The sequence below is a fragment of the Cloeon dipterum genome, chromosome X (genome assembly GCF_949628265.1).
Source record: "Cloeon dipterum chromosome X, ieCloDipt1.1, whole genome shotgun sequence".
NCBI lineage: Eukaryota > Metazoa > Arthropoda > Insecta > Ephemeroptera > Baetidae > Cloeon > Cloeon dipterum.
Window position 1 is genome coordinate 19890606 of NC_088790.1, and position 18655 is coordinate 19909260.

The 18655-nt window shown below is 38.6% G+C and overlaps 3 protein-coding genes and 2 non-coding genes across 7 annotated transcripts in view; 4 read left to right on the top strand and 1 right to left on the bottom strand.

Annotated features, from left to right (window-relative positions):
- CtBP (C-terminal binding protein) overlaps window positions 1–4935 on the top strand; it is a 28377-nt gene extending 23442 nt beyond the window's left edge. For all 3 annotated transcript variants that reach the window (XM_065495947.1, XM_065495946.1, XM_065495948.1), the window contains one exon: window positions 4804–4935. In XM_065495947.1, coding sequence (XP_065352019.1) covers window positions 4804–4920 — 117 coding nt within the window. In that variant the 3' untranslated portion in view covers window positions 4921–4935. The remainder of the gene's footprint in view (window positions 1–4803) is intronic.
- Window positions 4936–8254: 3319 nt separating this feature from the next.
- bic (bicaudal) lies at window positions 8255–11924 on the top strand. Its single transcript, XM_065493005.1, has 4 exons — window positions 8255–8403; window positions 8460–8600; window positions 9696–10021; window positions 11272–11924. Exons 2-4 carry the CDS (start codon window positions 8460–8462, stop codon window positions 11276–11278), a joined length of 474 nt encoding a protein of 157 aa, XP_065349077.1. The 5' UTR covers window positions 8255–8403; the 3' UTR covers window positions 11279–11924.
- LOC135947588 (small nucleolar RNA snoR639/H1) lies at window positions 8860–8986 on the top strand. Its single transcript, XR_010575675.1, has one exon. It is a non-coding gene; the product is annotated as a small nucleolar RNA snoR639/H1 (small nucleolar RNA).
- On the top strand, window positions 10966–11089 carry LOC135947589 (small nucleolar RNA snoR639/H1). The gene has a single exon (XR_010575676.1). It is a non-coding gene; the product is annotated as a small nucleolar RNA snoR639/H1 (small nucleolar RNA).
- An 89-nt stretch (window positions 11925–12013) lies between the features above and the next one.
- LOC135945369 (uncharacterized) lies at window positions 12014–17729 on the bottom strand. Its single transcript, XM_065493003.1, has 5 exons — window positions 17176–17729; window positions 15723–16024; window positions 14665–15054; window positions 12915–13002; window positions 12014–12436 (listed from the first exon to the last, which is right to left on the bottom strand). The coding sequence occupies exons 1-5, from the start codon at window positions 17674–17676 to the stop codon at window positions 12353–12355; spliced, it is 1365 nt and encodes a 454-aa protein (XP_065349075.1). The 5' UTR covers window positions 17677–17729; the 3' UTR covers window positions 12014–12352.
- Window positions 17730–18655: the final 926 nt, after the last annotated feature.

Sequence of the window (18655 nt, forward strand, 5' to 3'; positions counted from 1 at the left end):
TATACAGCTTTATTCAAGTGGTTTCGCTCGTTTTCAATTTTTAAAACTACTAAAACAAGCGGATTTAAAACAAAATATTTTAATATTTGACACGGCTTATCAGCTCTTTTGAAGCCTTTGGTGTCTCGAACAAGATGTTGGTGAATTCAACATACCGAGCACGCCTCTCGTCTGTACTATTTTATTTTTTATTGGTCAGGACCAGTTTTTTTCGCTTGCGCAAATCTGTGGCTTGGAGTGGAAGGAAGTGGATTTGGGCTGGGAGCAGCGGGAGGTCCGCACAATCATGCATCTCCGTGTGTCCGTCCGATCGAGTGAGTTTAGCGAATCGCTGCTGCCCGGTGCACGCGATCAGCAAGAGCTGCTTCTTGTCGCTGGCATCTCCTGTGGTGGGTGGATGGATACTCAATACAGTTAGGCCTCTCGAGTTTCTCGCAACCCTCTCCCGACAGCCCGTTTTTCAGCCAGCCGGCTCACATTGTGTGCGTTCCTCCTGGCGAATGATGGGAAACAAAAGTCACTCGCTCTGGCTATGAAATTCAAGTATTCACGAGAAAATTGACGATCAAATTTGTTTTGGAGTGCTGGGAATAGCTAAGGGTTTATAGGTTTAAATGTAGAATTTTCTTTCCTTTTTAAATATGAAGTCCGATTTGGTGGAAAAAAGGCAATTTACCTTATAGACATAATTATTTTTTTATTTTCGTTAGTGTTCCGTCAAAGCTGAAATTAAGCTCAATGAAATAATTATTACAATCAGATTTGCGTGAGGGTGGGATATAAGTAATATCTAGATGTCTCAGCCGCGACAATTAAGGCGGCGGCGGCTGGCTGGACTGGCTTTGCCGAATCTTTTACCCGGCGGCGGTGGCTGGCGCGGCTGACAATATTTTAAACGTGACGTTTGATAGTGCTTAAAGGAAGACATTTTTCTCCTGCGCACTTTTTAATTTTTGACCCTTGTTCACCGGCGGCTGGTGTGGCTGGCGCAGCATATCAGCCAGATTCACAGCCGCTGGCGGCTGCCCACGTGACCCAAAATTTCGCCAGCTAGAGCGGCTCAGCGCGGCTGGCTTAGACTTTTAGTAGTATCTAAGAGTCGAAAACTCCCAATTCATTACAAACTCATCATCTTCGAAAAATTAAAATTACTGTAGTAATCAATTGAAAATCAAATTTAACTCTGATTTTATCGACTTAACCAAAGTTTTCCATAATCCATCAAGTTAAATGCTGCTACAGAAACTTCTTAAACGGAAAAAATATACAAATTGCAACAAATTTCTTGGTAGCAAATAAACATTTTTCAACCGTGAAATATGGCTTGCAAACTTTTCTTGCCTCCTACCTTCTGTAAATAAGCATAAAAAGCAGTATTATCCTCCGCTTTCCTCTGGCGTCTGAATCTGAAGAAAAACTCTAATTGCTGACCATTTTTATTTGGCAAAAGATTTTTCCAAATAAACATCAGTTCCGAAAATAAATAAATAGAAATCAAGGATGGATTCTGATTCCTTAATAAAATGCTGTCAAAAACCAACAATAGATTCGCAATCTCGCTGAAATGAATCTGTTACAAATAAAAAATGGTCTCTAATAGTAACCCCCTGTCGTCAATTATTCCTGCTGCACATTAAGTTGCAACTGTATGACGCGATATTGCAAACAATTGGGGTAATTTTCATATTACACGACAAAGCGGCGCGCGCGCACCTGTGTTTACCGCGCGCACGCAGGTCTTTTGCGGAGCAGGTAATCCGCGCTTTGTGATGCAGTGGTGCAGCCGGCCAGTCGCGGCTGCAAAATGATTGCTCCGCGGGCCGTGAAAGGGCAAACAAACGCTCGCCTCTCGCCGTCAATGAATCAAAGAGTGGCGAGCGCCCCACCAGCACAAAGAGGAAAAACCTGAAGTGCAAGGGTGAGACCCTAGTGCTGTGCTGTGCCGCCTCTTTATTTACACACACACTCAGATCGCTGCGCTTGGATACGGAGATAAGAAGCGGAATAAACGCGCTGCTTTTTATAAGTGTATACATGTGTAACTTGTTGGACACTCTGCACTTTGCCTCTTTCCCTGGACTTTTCGCCCACGTGATCCCGCTGGACTGGTACTATTATCTCGATAGACGAAACGTGCGATGACTTCATGATTAGAGATGATGTGACAAATAATTCATAAAATTCCCTCTCTTTGTTCCTGAAATAAAAGTACAAACACAGCGTGTTTAGCTTTGCAAAGATTCCTTTTAGTGAAGCGTTGTTTGACGCTTAAATATACAGCCGATTTTCTTCATATTTCTCCCTTCTCTACTCATGTTTCATGTTGGAATTTACACCGCAACACATTTTCACCAGTCTAATTATATTACCGAAAAAGAGTTTTCTTAATAGTTCAGCATTTTTGTTTTCTAATTAGCAATAGGTCGAAGCAAAAAAATTAAAACTGTAGTAGTAAACGAGTGCAGAGAGCGTGGTATAAACCTGGAATTATTCGACGACATGAAGGAAATTAATCCAGACGTGCACATTTTCATGTTAACCCCCTAGATTTTGCAATTTTTTTAAGCACACAAGAGTTGGATATAACTTCTTTGATAGTGTAGAAATAATCCCATCTTTAATCAACGAGGAAAAGTCCGATTATTTCTACTTTATTAGAAATTTTTTACTTAAATGAAAACTCATTTTATTTATCTTTGTCAGAACTAAAGAAAATAAAATCAGACCCTTCCTTTTAAACTCCAAAGATAAAACAATTCCAAATGTTTGGTTTATACTAAAATTTACTTTGAGGTTAAAATAAAAGTAGCATTATTTGAAACTCTCCAAATTCTCTTAGATGCAAAGAGGATGAGCTGAAATTTTCGTCGTTCATTGGAGCGCGATCAGAGTCGTAGTTTCCTGGCCGCGCACGGTGAAAGGAAATATGGAAAATTTCCGGCGGTTGGAGCCGAGACTGAATATTGGCAAGGACGTTTATCCCTATTTCCGTGCAGCGCAGCGCGACTTATGTTCGGTTGAGCTAGGTGCGCACACCAGGTGCGGAGCGCGGCTCGAGTCATTTGAGACACCATCCTCCAAAGCCTCCAAACCACACACAGCACGCCCGACACTCTCACGATCAATATTTTCCGATTCATTGATACCAGCTTCCGTCCATCTTCGCCTCTGCTTGATCACAGAGCTATTAAACATGTCTTCAAAGGGATAGAATCAATATTTTAGACTTGTTAATTTTTCAATCACAAACAATAAAAAATATAAACTGTGAAAATACTCAATTTTTTCACTATTTAAAGTAATTAATATGGGAACAACTTTTTAAAACTAAACACTTTAATTATTAATTGATAATTTTTGTCTGAAATGACTATGAAATAGATAGTTTTCAGTTATAAATTATATCTTGTTGGTATGTGCCCTTTTTGGCATTACAGAAGACTCTGCCCATTTTTTAATTGTTTCTAAACATCTTAGTTATAATTTACAAAAATATTTCATAAATTAATCGTCAGGTTGATTTAACGGCTGAGAGTAGGAATTGGTGGAATTTTTTAAACTCTCCCTAATTGAATGCAAAATATGGTTGATAATAATTAATTCATTTTTTTTACGTGTGAATTTGGAGCTGTAATGAAGTGGTAAGCGCCGCAAAAAATGCACTAATCCGCTGCAGATGCGTCAAAAGTTGAGAGCGTGTCGCGGGCAGATTATCATCGTCTGATCGTGGGAGGACGAAATATTTATTAATATATGCGCGCGTAATGCCGTTTAATATCTTCTCTTGCGCCGCTCGCGGCCACTCGGCCTAATCTGCTTACCACGGGAGGCAGGCGCATGCTAATTGAATGACACCACAGATGAGTTAGTATTTGGACTGTGGCGTAATCCCCAACACGTGCCGCACTTCTCTCTTGGCTTTGTACAAAAAGCAGCAGAGCGAATTCAACCGTATCCGTTGCCATTTAGCAGATCAACTTGTCGAGATGACTATCTAGTGCAGAGGATGGATACAATTTTTGCTGGCGAAATTAAAATCTTGTCTTTGAAGCCTATTATCAAACATTTAGTTAGCAATAGAAAGGCTATTATATTTTTTAGGCGTCTGGCCTCTCTGATTTTGCTTAGAATTGCCAAGAATTTTCAGAATTTTTCACGAATCATTTTTATTACTATTTTCGTATTTTTAAGTAAGCTTTTTAAGTTAGAAAGTCAGTAAATCATGTTCTCCGTCGTTTTTCTCATTGAGAATCAATCAGTGTGCTTGGGTTTTTATATTGTACTAATTAAACTAAATTGATTTATTCATCTGAATACGGATCAATTTATTATAATAAAAAAAAATGGACATTGCAAATAATGTCGAGTAAAATTTAATGCCTTTTAGTCGAAGCAAAGCTTAGATTACAATGTGCAGATTATTTTTCATAAACAAACCAAAGATATCCGCAAATTTTGAGCACCCCGGCCCCTTTTCCGTTTATATAGGAATATGTTTTAAAGGGGAAGTTTTCTGCGGTTTCAAGCGCAAAGTCTAATGTTGCTTGGACGCGTGCGGCATGAAATCTACAACTACTACTCTCCCTTTTGTTATTGATGCCCACTGTGGAGCACAGGAGGAGAGAATTATTCTGTTTCCAAAAGTATCAGGTTGCGGCACACGCGGCTCGAGTTGTAATTTGTTCAATCGGACAACAGTCGTGACTATTAAATTCCATTCCCAAAGCACAGCAATGATAAATTCGAGACTTTGATCCACATATCACAATTCTCATGTATCTTCTCCTTCAGTTTGTTTCGCAGGTTGACGATCGACATCGTCGTAGATCACAATCACCCACCATTAAACGTTCTCCACATTCTCCAATGGCAGTAAAACATGATGATGATGATGATAACGACGTTAAATTCCCAATCTAGAAATAAGACTCACCACAACTGTCCTACTGCATTAAAACTGTATCGCCAGGTGGCAGTGCAAAGGTGAAACGCACGCTGCAGCGACGAGCTAAAGTGACCTGACGAGTAGGTTGCATACGCCGATAGCAGTTCGTACCTAACTTTTGATATGTTCTTATTAGCAATGGCTATGGTTTTGAAAGATGAAAGGTTTATCTCGTGTTAGATAAAAATTGTGGGGCAATTGCATTATTTTATTCGAGTCATATGTCAAAAGGTAAAAATATAATTCGTTCAAATTAGTGGTGATTGAAAAAATAGGTTATGTATCATTTAATTAAATACTACGTGGAAAAAGTGTGCAACAAGAACAATATTTTGAGCAAATAAAAGGAATTATTGAAAACTTGTTTTCTTTACATTTAGGATATTGGACTCAAATAAATTTCACAATAATAGGGTAAAGAATTTGGTCAAGACCGAAAAAAATATTTAATTCATTTTTTAATTGTTGATTTACAAATCAATGATTAAATTTATTGATCTTGAGAAAGTGAGCGATAGACAAAACTTAAAAGCAAAAACACGAAGACGTAAAATCCAAGACAACAATCAGAATTTTATATCTGCGGCATAAATTAAATGTACAACTTTCATAAAATAATTTTTAATTTTAAATCAATTTTATATTTTTATTTTTCTTATTTTTACAAGCCGATACCTAGTAGAATAGAACTATTCTGTGACTCGTCGGGAGAAAAATAGCATATTTGACGCCGCAGCAAGCGAACAATTCAAAAGTCAGAAGCGCAGAGAGAGAGAGAGAGAGCGTGGTTGTCGGTCGCTTGGTGTTGGCTACACATTTTATTTTTGCATCGCAGCAACCCCTGCTAGGGCCGCCCGCCACGACTGGCGTGGCATAGCGGCGAGGGGTGGCGGGTGGGCGCTTGGTGGGGTGGTTTTCGACTTGCCTTGGTGCCACTGTGTGAATTTCTGAGGCTTCTAAGAGCGAACTTTACTCGCAGGCAGGCGGCGCGGCCTCATCTGCGCGCGGGCCTTGTCCGGCTTCCTCCCTTAATATTATTTTGTACGTACATATATGCACGTACCAGCGAGCGCCGTGCTCTTTCTCTGCTCTCTCACTCTCTGCTGGCTCTCTATATCTATCTTTGTACAAATCAAGGTGGGCGATACAACTCGAGCAGCTAGGAAATACACGCTGGCGCACCGTCACAATCGCATTAAAGCATGGTCACAATCGTCACATGTAATGCATTATTTATAACCTCTTTTTCTCTTCTGGCAAAAATTATTTATTTCACTCCAGAATTTTCCTTCGGCACTGGAACAAATGCATTTTTTAATTATACTTGGAAGATCGATTTAGTATAATAGGCTAAAGAAACGATTTGATTTGATTTTTCCCTTAAAATGTTATTTAAATTTATCGAAAAGCAAGAAAAAACAAGTGTAATAATAAAATGTTTATCTCTAAATTCAAATTTTCAGATGATTGTTTAGATTTTTTAGATATCAACCAGCAGTGCTCTGAAAAATTTTTGTACGTATTCTGATTGTTGATTCTGAGGCTATTCACCAGATATGTACGAAAGTCCTTAATTTCAAATCCATAAATAAATGGCGTCAGTGGTTACTTTAGATTTTAAGGCACTTATTCACTGCGATTTCACACTCAATCCTGCTTTCAGCCCTAAGAATGATTTCTTTTGACGTGCTGAAAACTAAAATCAGTCCAGCTAATAGCCGTAGAAACGTCAGCAAAGATTTTTTTTATTTTGGATAATTGTTTCTCGGTGATTGATAGTACCGATTTTGGTTCTGAGCACATCAAAAGAAATCGTTGAAGGTAAAGATTGCACAGCAGCAAGATTGAGTGTGAAATCGCAGCGGAAGTTAAATCTAAAGTAACCACTGGTGCCATCTATTGGCGTCTTCGGACACTAAGGGCTTTAGCAACTTCTGAATTAAATACACATACATTTTGATTTTTTTTTCTAATTTTCCACATAGTTTTTTTTAGTTCAACTTTTTGAGCCAAGAAGAAAAAACATAAAAAAGTAATGATTGAAATGCTGAGGCCAAATAATTGTAAATCATATCATTGCACCACTGAAGAAATAAATGTAAATAATCAAAATAAGTAAAATGACATTTTTTTTGGAAATCGTCGCCGAAAAAAAATTCAAAAAATAAAAATTATTAAATGAGCAGCAATAATATGCACCTGTTTTCGCTTTTACATAATAAGCCAGCACCCATGAGTTTCAGGCAACTAAATTATTTTATGGTTTTTACCGTTTTTAAGTTGCTGTGTGAAATTGTGAAATACAAGCAGAGAGCATGCATATTTCCCGCTTTGATTTAAATTTTTTGGGATGGTAAAAACTTCGTTGCACTGGTTGATCAGCTTTGTTTTTGTTGTCCAGGTGTTTCTTTATTGGTTCATAGCGTAAGGGAGAACCAATAGGAGCAGCTAACTAAACGATTTCTCTTCTCCGCAACCGGTTTTTTTAAAGCAGTGAAATTTTTGTGAAGGATGCGCGGGTAAATGTTTTTGTCCGATTATTTGATATTAATTCGCTGCAAAAATGTGTTCGATAAAAACCATTAAAGTTTAACTTCAGAACCTTCTCTGCCTCTCTTTAAATCACACAAGTACAACATAATTCTATTTTTAGTCCCTTTGAGCCACTCATGAAAACAACGAAAATTTGGGAAACATAAAACCTTATTTCTCGCCAGAATCCCTATATTTATTTATAAACAGCCACAATTAAACGACGTAAAAGTGTCCTACCAAATTGAATTGGTACATGAAAATATCGATGACTTGTTATTGTTTCACGCGTTTATGCAGCTCCTGCTTGTCTTTTGACACTCTGTTCATGTTATTTGATATTCTTTGACTATTTAATTATTTCCATACATGAACTATAAACATTTTTATAAATGTGACGATAAGATATGGCCCTTTTCTGCGGCACGAACGATGTGGTATTAGTTCAAGTTATGCGTTGCATGCGTTTTAGGTTTTGACTTCGTTAATTATAAATTTTCAAAATTTAATAAATCTTTTCTAACTATAGCAAACACGAAAAATGTGCTCTTATCTGCTTTGTATCGCCTAAGTTAATATTATCAGCAATTAAAAAAAACAAACAGAACAAAATAAAAAATAGCCTAATTATGCCAGACAAATGGTAAAAAATTAATATGAAATGTACTGTAAGGTTGAATTATGAGTATTATTTATAAATTTAAGCATAAATATTTTTATTTCTTATTAATGTTAATTTCATTTTTGCGGTTTTCCTTTTTGCGTTTTAAACCGGTTGTTGGCTGACGTCATGGTTGATAACCGATATAATTCTCATCTGCAAGAAGTGTGAAAACTTCCATGATTCACCGGAGCGTTTCCTGTTGGTCGGTCGCCGAAAGTTGCAGCAGGGGGGCACGTGCTTGGAGCCGTTGTAAACACCGAAGGTAAGCTTGTCGCCGGTCGATGATGGCCAAATCAGCTGAATTGCTTGTTTCTGCAGATGAACGAGGAGAAGCTGAGGAAGATGCAGAATGCGGTTCGCATCGGGGGCAAAGGCACCCCGCGCCGCAAGAAGAAGGTGGTGCACGCCACCGCCGCCACCGACGACAAAAAACTCCAGAGCTCTCTCAAGAAACTCTCGGTTTGTATATATTTTTACATCAATTTGGCGGAAAAGTTGCTATTTCTTTAATATGTCATAAAATTCCTTGCTTTTCTATGCCCATCGAACCCTCGTGATCACTGGAAGTGTTTGTTGATAGATATTAGAAAATTAGATGTTGCCTCACTGGCCACCGTTGTAACCTTCAAGCCACGCACTGTGTAAATCAATATTTTTATTCTTGTTTAAGAGAAACGGTGGCTATTTGTGAAATTTAGTTCCAAAATTAGAGAAAAGAACCCCAGTTTAAGCCGACAGCAAAAGTATCCTCAATTTTGTGTGTGTGCTATGACTGGGAACATAAAGGCTGGGCATGTGTAAGTAGCTTGGATTATTTTCCGAGCTGCTAAGATGTTCCAGATACACTTTATTCCAAATTTTTAATTATTATTAAATTTTATACAGTCATTGTCTTATAAATACATAAAGGGGCATTATTTTACTGCCTGTGTGGCTGGAAGACCATTGTACCAAAATACCAAATTATACAGTTTTGTCAAATTTGGTATAGGGAGTGGATAAAATTCAGGGTTATTAATATCCGTTTTCTGCAGCCAGCCATATTAAATTCATTTTTATACAAGTTTATTTGTGAATATCACGAGTCCAGTCCATTTAGTCGAATTATCAGCTGGTGCGTTCACTCACTATCAGCTGCTGATCGCATCCTGACTGTACAAGCAAAATAGAAATTTCCACTTCCATCATAACAATTTTTTATCCATTTGTTTTTAACGCCGTAGCAATTTGGCCTTGTCCTAATCCAGATATTGCTAAGCCTTGAAGTTTCAACCCCAGATTTAAAGTTGATTAATCTCTCTTAATTATTGATCATTATTTCTTGAGAAAATGCCGATCCACTGGTTGACTATAAACCAGAAAAATAATGTATCTCTTCAAATAATCAATCAGTAAGATTATTTGTTCACAAATGGGCGAAAAGAACAAGGAAAATAAATAATAAAATAATTGCTTTTTTAAAACAATTATTATCCTTGTCCAATTTCCCAACTGCCATGTTCAGTGAAATGTCGCAAAATGTTTCCATTCTCATAATTATTGTTCATTCCTCAGGTAAACACGATCCCAGGCATTGAGGAGGTGAACATGATTAAAGACGACGGATCGGTAATCCACTTCAACAATCCGAAGGCGCAGGCATCCCTGGTGGCCAACACTTTCGCCATCACCGGCCACGCCGAGTACAAAAACATCTCAGACCTGTTACCAGGAATCTTGAACCAGCTTGGCCCTGACGGCCTCACTCAGCTGAAGAGGATCGCCAGCAGCGTGGCCAGCAACCCTGCGGCCAAGGCGGCTACAGATGATTCAGACGACTTTGTGCCTGAGCTCAAGGCCAACTTTGATGAGGCCAGCAAGGCCGAAGTTGCTGACTCAGGGTAAGAAGCAGACTTAATTTGACTCCCTTTTTTACTTGTCGTCTAACTTAATTTGTTAACTAAAGTTGAAAAACCTTGGTTAACAGGCTGTGTTAAAAAGTAAGTGGATATATTTCAAGGAAACTCGTAGGATTCGATGTTTTAGTTTTTGTAATATAATTTAATCCGTAGCATCCAAAAAGTTCAGAGATATCAATCAAAATTTTTAATATGACAGTGTTTGAGAAATATAGAGCTCCAATTTAGCCAACTGATTCAAAACCGAATTGTGAAGCCAGTTGTCATTCAATTGAGATGATGTCTAATAAGTAGATTGTACTGTACAAGAGGAATAGATCATTAGGTAATTTTTTATTTTCTATATTTAATTTCTTAATCTTTTCCCTGAAGTTGGCCAATGGCTCAGCAGCGATTGGAGATAATAATTCCTTAATAATTTCTAAGCCGACTATTAGGTTCATGTTGCTCCATTCTTGTCGTTTAGAAAAATTTTACTATTTAGTTTTCTTACAATTTTACGTAACATGTTTTTTTTTTCGGAAATAGTAAATGAGGCAAGAAAATTTTGTCAGCTCTCAGATAATGTTAAGTTTTTTGCTCTTCGATAAACCATTAAAAACTTACAAAGCCTGGAACTTTGTGATAAATTTTCAATTTTTTCTAGAACGTCAAAAATGACCCACAGATCGATTTTTCTCTTTGAACGTTGAATCACAATCTGTATTAAAAAAATTTGTGCAAATAAAAATGTGATTGTTACATTAATTTTGAAGATTTGGGCTGAATTATTAAATAATCACTTAAATTGTTAAATCAAAACATTTCCATCACTGATTCCCATTAGGGAAGCTACATGAATTCAATGGTTTCATCAAAAACTAAAATGCCGACTTGAAAGTTTCCTTGTTGGTAAATTAAGTAGAGCTTATTCTTCTCTTTACACCACCCCAGCTTTAAGCCGACTCTGGCAATTCCAAGTTGCCAGTGTGTGCTAGAACTGGGAACATTAAGGCTGGGCATGTGTAAGCAGCTGGGTCTTTACCTGGCTGCTAAGATGTTCCAGATACATTTTCCTGATTGCTTAGAAATTGTTTTTATAGAGTGTTACTTACTATAGAATCCACCACTCCATTTGTTTATTTTATTTTAATTTCTATTAGTTAAACCTTCAGATATTTTTTAAGTGTTAACCAGCAGCAAAAAGCAATGTTTTGATTGTTTATCCTAATCTAGCCGATTTTGGTTTTCAGAAAATAATTTCTGCGAAAAAAGAAACGTCGGCCCAGCCATCTCACTCACCATGGATTTACCTAAATGAAACTCATCATAGTCTGGACGTTTGATTGTGTTCTACAAACAAGAGCAGAAAAGAAAGTGTGTGTGTGTGTGTGTGTGAGAGAGAGAGAGAGAGAGAGAGAGAGATACACAAGAACTAATAATTCATACTATCAACGCATGTTGTGCTTTCCTTTTGCAAATTGAACTGCAAACAGTTCGAGACGGCCTTTGATTGTTGATCGATTTCAATTGGTTTCACGCCATACTATGTTCTCTATGCAATAGTTGCAGGAATTCTCTGATTAAATTCTAAGTCTTGCTTTGGAAATTCCCACGCATTTTGGCTGGAGGTTTTTTTAATGGCTTCTTTTGTGTTAAAAAAATTGGATGTTTGTGATATTAATCAACAAATGGAGCCAATGTTGAGTAAATAAACTATTTTAAATCGCTCCTGCAGATGTGCAACCTGCTTTGTTTACTTTTGCTCTGTTTAGAAAACCAAAACTGAAAATGTTGTCAACCCCGATTGAAAAGATCGCCATTTTATGATCTGGTTTCTTCTGTGTCCACATTAAATCTCTGTGTATTAATAAATCACGCTTTTTAGTTCCATATTTAACAGAAATGCTTCTTTTCTTTTAATTACATCTCCAAATTTTTTCTGCCTACCCGCAAATTAATGGATACACGAATATTTTCTGTAAAAAAAACACATTTTTATAATATAAATTTTCATTTTATTAACAGCACACAACAGACTTTAAAAAAACTTGACCCATCCAGCTTTGAGGAAAATACACTGGCAATTAGACAGTTCAATCCGTGACTGTATTTCCTGGTGTTCGTGAATTCTGGAGACACCTCTGATTTTGTCAGCGCCGATGGAATGGGGATCAATATTCGCGGTTAGGGTAAAAATACGTGGGTCGGCTTGGCCCTTCCCTCTGCAGGAGAGCACCCTTGACGTGAAGGATGGGGGAAGCCTCGCGCGCTCTTGCACTTGATTCACTCGCTTCTAGCATTCACACAGTCGCAACATTGCACTCGCGGGCTTTAAAGTTCGTTGTGGACGTACTTCTTCACAGTGGCCCTCTTGTCAACCACCAAGAACTCGTCGCAACCCTTGAAGAAAACATCCTGCAACAAGCGTCGGAAGGGATAAGAAACAATGCGTGAAAATTTTGGCATTTCGTGGAGATAATAAATAAATTAGCTTTCTAACCCCCTAGGAAAACCGTACGCTAAATTTGGCATGTGGCACGCATGTGAATTCTTAGGGCCATTTATTTATGTTATTCCAACCTTAAATAAGTTTTTAAGGATTTAATACTCTTGGAGTTTGGGCGGCTGTGTTCAGAAAATTATCATGTTTACTTTGAGTGAAGATTTCATATGGCCGAAGTTTCATTGTATTATTTATTTTGCTCGACTTAAAACCAAAATTTAATTTTTGGCGGGCAAGATATTTATCTACACCACTAAATGCTTATATATTTTCTTTAATAATATGGAATTGAATTTAACTATATATTTTTTCTTACCAATCACCCTCTCTACAAACTATAATAGAATAACACGTTCAAATTATAGAATAAACATTTTTCTTCGAACTTACTTCACAATCCTTGCTGGCGTTGGCGGCGGCGTACAATTGCCAGAAAGAGGTGTGCGCGTCGTCAGCCAAATACCAGGTAGCGACCAAGCTGAAAATTGCAACAGACAGGTGGTTTAGTAAAATTGGTTCGCCGAAGGCCTAAATTACAACGAAACGCGGGTGGTCTGTGATTAATTGGCTTTATATTGATAGGGAGAGAGCTGCGCGTGCAACCAACGATATGCATTATTTGCGGTTTGCTGTGATCAATAGGCGCGCGCGGCCGTGCTTTTTGCACAAGTAGGTATATGTGCCAGTGCCTCTCGCTGCACACACAGCAAAGCAACAAAGCGATGACCGATTCCTCGAGAGGGAACAAAACGTTTTCACGCACCATTTCGCCTCGCTCCGGCACTTCTCACTTTTCCCAAGAGCATAATGAAATTTAGTGCAAATCCGACTCTCGGATCTCCCTCTTAGAAATTGGTTAATCCAAGAATATTCCATTCAGACAAGGAGCGACTTCTAGTTTGGATTGGAAATATTCACAAATACTAATTAATTTATATTTTGTAACGAATGTGTTCAACAGCTAATTCAAATTTAGCTATAGCAGGTCTACAAAAAAAGTTATTTCAGTAAATTTCCAATTTGATCGCCTGTGTTTATTTATCCAGTTAGGCATGTAAAATCAATGTCAAAACACAATATAATCAAAGATATTTAATTCAAAATATACATTCATCATGAGGCAAATTTATGAAAGTTAAGCTAAATATTGGCTTTAAAAATAATCAAAAACCTGCTGGTGAAGTATTCATCTCCACAACTCTCCGCAATAAAAGCGGTATTTGCTCCGTCTGTATACATGAAGCAAACAACAAAAATGCACAGTGGAGAATGAAATTGCGAATACTCATGCATATGGAAATTCCGCAACGACGAGAGATAACGGCAATTTACTTCGCGTTAGTCACCATAACTACGGGCGGATGACGTGCTGCAGTGAATGATCTCACGCATGAAGATGAAAATATAAATGTAATAATGCATGCGGCACAAAAGTGTGTTGCACTTTCCGCACCATTAGTTTCCCTCATTGTTTTGCCAGCAGTATTGGTATTTCTTCGAGAATTTTCTGCACAGGATAATGAAACGTGCAATTATTTGCGGCCATATTATGGTGGAATATCGAATTTATTCAGTCGCGTGCCTCACTGACTGTATGGATTATATTGACAAGGAAATTTACATCACTCATGTTTCTATTCAATCTCTGATGGCCATAAAATATTTTTACGAAGGAAGCACGCAAATGTAAAGTAGTTTTTGCAGAAGAGAAAAACTTTTTTCTATATAGGAGAATAAAGTCTGCTTTTTCATTCAGGTTTTGTGTATAAGCTGATAATGAAGCTTTTAAGACTGTAAAAGAGGCTTAATGTAGAAAGAAAAAAATATTAAATTTAAGATCATTGGTAATTGTACTGATTTTTTTTAATTTTTCGTAACTTTGATTTAAAAATCTAGAAAGTACTGTTAAGAAACGTGTGAAAATTTACGAGTGCGCGGTGTTGACCATTTTTGAGAAATTCTACTTTGTTAATTAAAATTATTTTTATAATGCTTTATCTCACCATGGAGAATGCATAAACTGCACACTATTTATTTATATGTTAGTCGTTGACCTCAACCTCTAATAAACTGAAGGACATAAGAGAGGTGCTCAGCATCCTCCACTGTTATAAATGTCAAATTCTGCTTTCTATCTTACCTTGCGACCTTGGTGACTCCTGGCTTCAATCCAACACCAGGCATCTCCCTGGCCTCCTTGGCCGCCTGGCACAGCACGTAGCGGCCGCACTTGGAGTTGTCGTGTGCGAAGCGGTAAGCACGCCACACGCGCAGCACCGGCTCGATGATCTCGCCGTTGAGGGCCTCGGCCATGCGCGCCTCGATCTGCTTGGGCGGGATTTTGGCCAGGCCAAGTCCCTCCGAAGTGGTGCGGCCAACCTGCAGCAACTGCCACACGTACTCCACGCCGGGCTTAACGTACGGCGTCGTGTCCATGGACGAGCTGAAGTGTCGCCTCAAAAGTGCGTTCGAGAGCGCAGCCAGCGAGTGGCCCGGACGCGTTGGGTCGAATGTGGCCAGACCGTGCGACCTGTGGACGAATACGGGATATTTTTACCGCAGATCTAAACAATTCAATGATTACCATCTTCAAATAGAAAGACCATATGGGTTTAAAAACAAATTTTTAATTGATTGAAGAGTGTCAAAAATGCGTAAAAATAAATTTGAGATGATCTTAGATTTAAATAATTAAAAAAAACCTTCGTTGTCAGCAAAGAAAACGGCACATTTTGCATAAAAAAAGTTGAATCCAGAAAGAAAATCCTCATTTTATAACGGTGTGTGGTTGTGATAAAAATTCAGGATTCAATATAACATACATTCTTAATGAAAAGAATTATATGAGCATATTCTAGCGTTGCAAAACATATCTGAGGAGTGAAGAGAAAGGCAGCAGGACGTGAAAACGGTGAAGATATTTGAAGATGGAGAAATGTCCTGCAGAAAGCGCAACTGACTTTATATTTTATTTGTTGCATGACAAATAGAACACACGCAAACTGTTTTCTAAACACAGAACTATTTACATCGCAAATCTCTGAGCAGTTTAAACATCATAAAGTTGATTAAAATTACTTAAACAATAATTTCCGAGTTACTGTCAGTTTTTTCATTCAAGTATTAAAAATAAAATTTTGCTGCTCTTAGACCAGCATGATTTCACTTAAAAATATTATGATTTCTTCTGAAACTTACCTCATTGCACCATCGATCAGATTTCTGGCGATGGACGCGTATCTGGACTGCGACTTGGGGTCAGCGATGTGCGCCAGCCATTCGGCGAAGAAGGAAGTCAGGCTGCGGATCCAGGTGCGGCGGAACTGGTGGTTGCTCATCGACTCAAACACACGATGGACGTCGAAGCGGCCCTCCTGGTCCATGAAGCGATCAGCCACCTTGGAGAGGCCGCTCTGGCGCCACAGACTGGCAGCCACATCCGACTGCCGGAAGTGCTCCCACGCGTGCGTCACAGTCGACCAGATTTTCTCGAAACCACCCTGGAACGAAAGGGAAAGAGGATTTTAAAAATGTGGGAAACAAGGTGGATTCCATTTTTTCTCATGTTTGTTCACGAGAAAAATTGTTGGTTTTTTTGGCAAAATAGTCGATTTTAGACGGATTAAGTAGATATTTAGATGGTTTTTAGTGCACCATTTTAAGCATAAATATTTTATTTAATTCCTAAAGCGAGATAAAAATCTGTTATCTGATAGATGCTTCAGGCATGATACGTGCTCATTCGATGGTCCTGTGACGATTGGAAGCTCAGATAAAAATAGTTGATCGTCGACAGCCAGCCAAAAACATAGGTAATTTAGGAAGTAGTAATAAATATTCGATTAAATTTTAATTTTTCCTTTCTTAATTCCCAAGGATATGTTGTTAACAAGATTTTGCTAAGCTTTCATTTCTTCTAGAAATTTATATTGAACCAGGTGAGCACAGTTTTAAAGGTGGTTGATAATAAACCCCATGGTGCACTTAACATTTTTTTTGTCGATTTATGACGGTCACACCTCTTAAGAAACATAGTCTACAAACCGGCTGCAGAGACATAATAAGGTCTAAATTTTACGACCATTTTCCGAAATCATCGTGTATTTCATCGTGTATTTCATCGCCAGGCCCTACACATGTTTTCCCTTATTTAATTGTTTCATATTGGTAAACGCTTTTTGTGTTCATTGTCTTTATTTTCTAAATATTTAAAACGAATTGTTTTTACCATTTGAAACCATGCGCTTTTAAATATTTAGTTTTTATAACTGTTAACGCGTTTAGAAAAAATAATAACTGACAATTTCATTATCAATCTTTGACTTTGCACTTTTAACCTGCCTAGCCAGTCACAAATTAAACTGTGCTTTTGTAATCACTTCCTGACTGGAACAATCTTGATCAGATTTTAACTGGTTCATACATATTAAATTGACTTTAATGAACTTACTATGCAGCATTGAAGAAAAAGCATATATTATTTTAACTTTAACAATTATGCTATTTCACAGCTGATAAATGTTAAAACAGTTTGAATTTATCTATCATACAGCAAATTAAAATTAAATTACGATAAAATATTTCATTCTTTAGAGAAAATCCCGATAAATATGATGATTTGCTAGAATTTAAAAAACTTTATAAAAATTACCGGCTGTCCATTTTGTCCACCACCCATGAAAAGAGGCAGCAGCGTGAGGAGGCCCTCGGTGGCCTGGTTGTTGCCTCCACTCTGCTGGGCCATGAAGGAGCTGGCGACGCCGATCATGCTCTCCCAGTCGAAGCCCGGCTGCTCCTGTTCGTGGCCGTCAACGGTGTTGTCTTCGGCGCCGCCGCCCGCTTGCTGGGCGAAGACGTCGGCCAGCGACGCGAGCAGGTCAGCCTGGCCGCCTCCGCCGCCCTGGGTGGCGGCCAGCAGGTTGCCGAGGCCGCCGAGCAAACTGGCCGCCCCCTGGCCGCCCTCCTTGGGCTGGCCGAACATGCCGGCCAGGCCCTGCACAAGGGCCGCCGCACCCTGGCCGCCGTCCTTGTTCAGCGAGTTCTCCAGCAGCTGCTTGGCCACCTCGAGTAATGGATTTTCGGTGTCGTGGCTGTGGCCGTTGGCCGCCGTGGCCAGGCACGCGGCCAAGAGAAGAAAGGCAGGAAACTTCATGTCGCCTCTGCCGCTGTTCGTTCTACACTGCGCTCCACGGCAGGTGTCGACGACCTGAGTCGACCCTGAGCCGCGCATGCGTTCCCCACTAATCCTCGAGAAAAGTCGCAAGACACTTGTTGCCGCTTTTGGCCAGCGACGAAGAATGCGATAATTTGTTTTCTTAATTTCGTCGCTAGAAAAATAACGTTCGTGAATTCATAACAATGTAGATCACATTTCAAAAGCACCAGAGAATTTTTTTTCGGATTTTATAATCATTTTAGTTAAATTTTTAGAAGTAATTAAATATAGCAAATAAATAATATTTTGTTGCTCAGACGTTCTATTAAAAAAGCGATTTAAAAGCGATTGTTTAATAAAATAATATGTAAAGTTAAAAAGAAAAAATAATAAACCTCCTATCAAGAGCCGGATATAAATACCGAAAATGATTAAAAATGCAAGCACACAATATTTTGTCGGTGTTTTTTCCTTGTTTTCAATAAGTGTCCCCCCCCATAAATATCATATTCCTTAACCTTTTAACTGTTTTGAATCCTCCTGTCGATTAAACAATATTTTTTATCTGGTATATTATGATTAGGATTTTAAACAAAAATATTTTCTAGTTACAAAGTGATCCGTCGCTACGTCAACGTCAACGTCAGGGAAAAAGAGAGAGAGAGAGAGAGAGAGAGAGAGAGAGAGAGAGAGAGAGAGAGAGAGAGAGAGAGAGAGAGAGAGAGAGAGAGAGAGAGAGCTCCAACTGTCCAACACTACTGTCACTTTGATCTGTCCTCTTCGGGCCCTTCCGCGTGTTTCACCGCCGTATACTAACCATCCGAAACCAAGAAAATAGCCCCCCGTTTCTCCCCCGTTGGACTTTTTTATACTCTCCCCAGCTCTTGCCACGCCTAATCTAGAGCCACATTGCTACGCAAAATTTTTCCAACGCTTCACCTTTCACTGACACAAGATCTGCGTTCTTCGCCTTCTG

Excerpts from the sequence above, each read along its gene's own strand:
- bic (XM_065493005.1), top strand. The coding sequence starts at position 8,460 with ATGAACGAGGAGAAGCTGAGGAAGATGCAGAATGCGGTTCGCATCGGG. Across the intron at positions 8,601-9,695 it reads GCTCTCTCAAGAAACTCTCG|GTAAACACGATCCCAGGCAT; the intron begins GTTTGTATATAT and ends TTCATTCCTCAG.
- LOC135945369 (XM_065493003.1), bottom strand. The coding sequence starts at position 17,676 with ATGAAGTTTCCTGCCTTTCTTCTCTTGGCCGCGTGCCTGGCCACGGCG. Across the intron at positions 16,025-17,175 it reads GTGGACAAAATGGACAGCCG|GGTGGTTTCGAGAAAATCTG; the intron begins GTAATTTTTATA and ends CTTTCGTTCCAG. Across the intron at positions 12,437-12,914 it reads ACGCCAGCAAGGATTGTGAA|GATGTTTTCTTCAAGGGTTG; the intron begins GTAAGTTCGAAG and ends CGCTTGTTGCAG.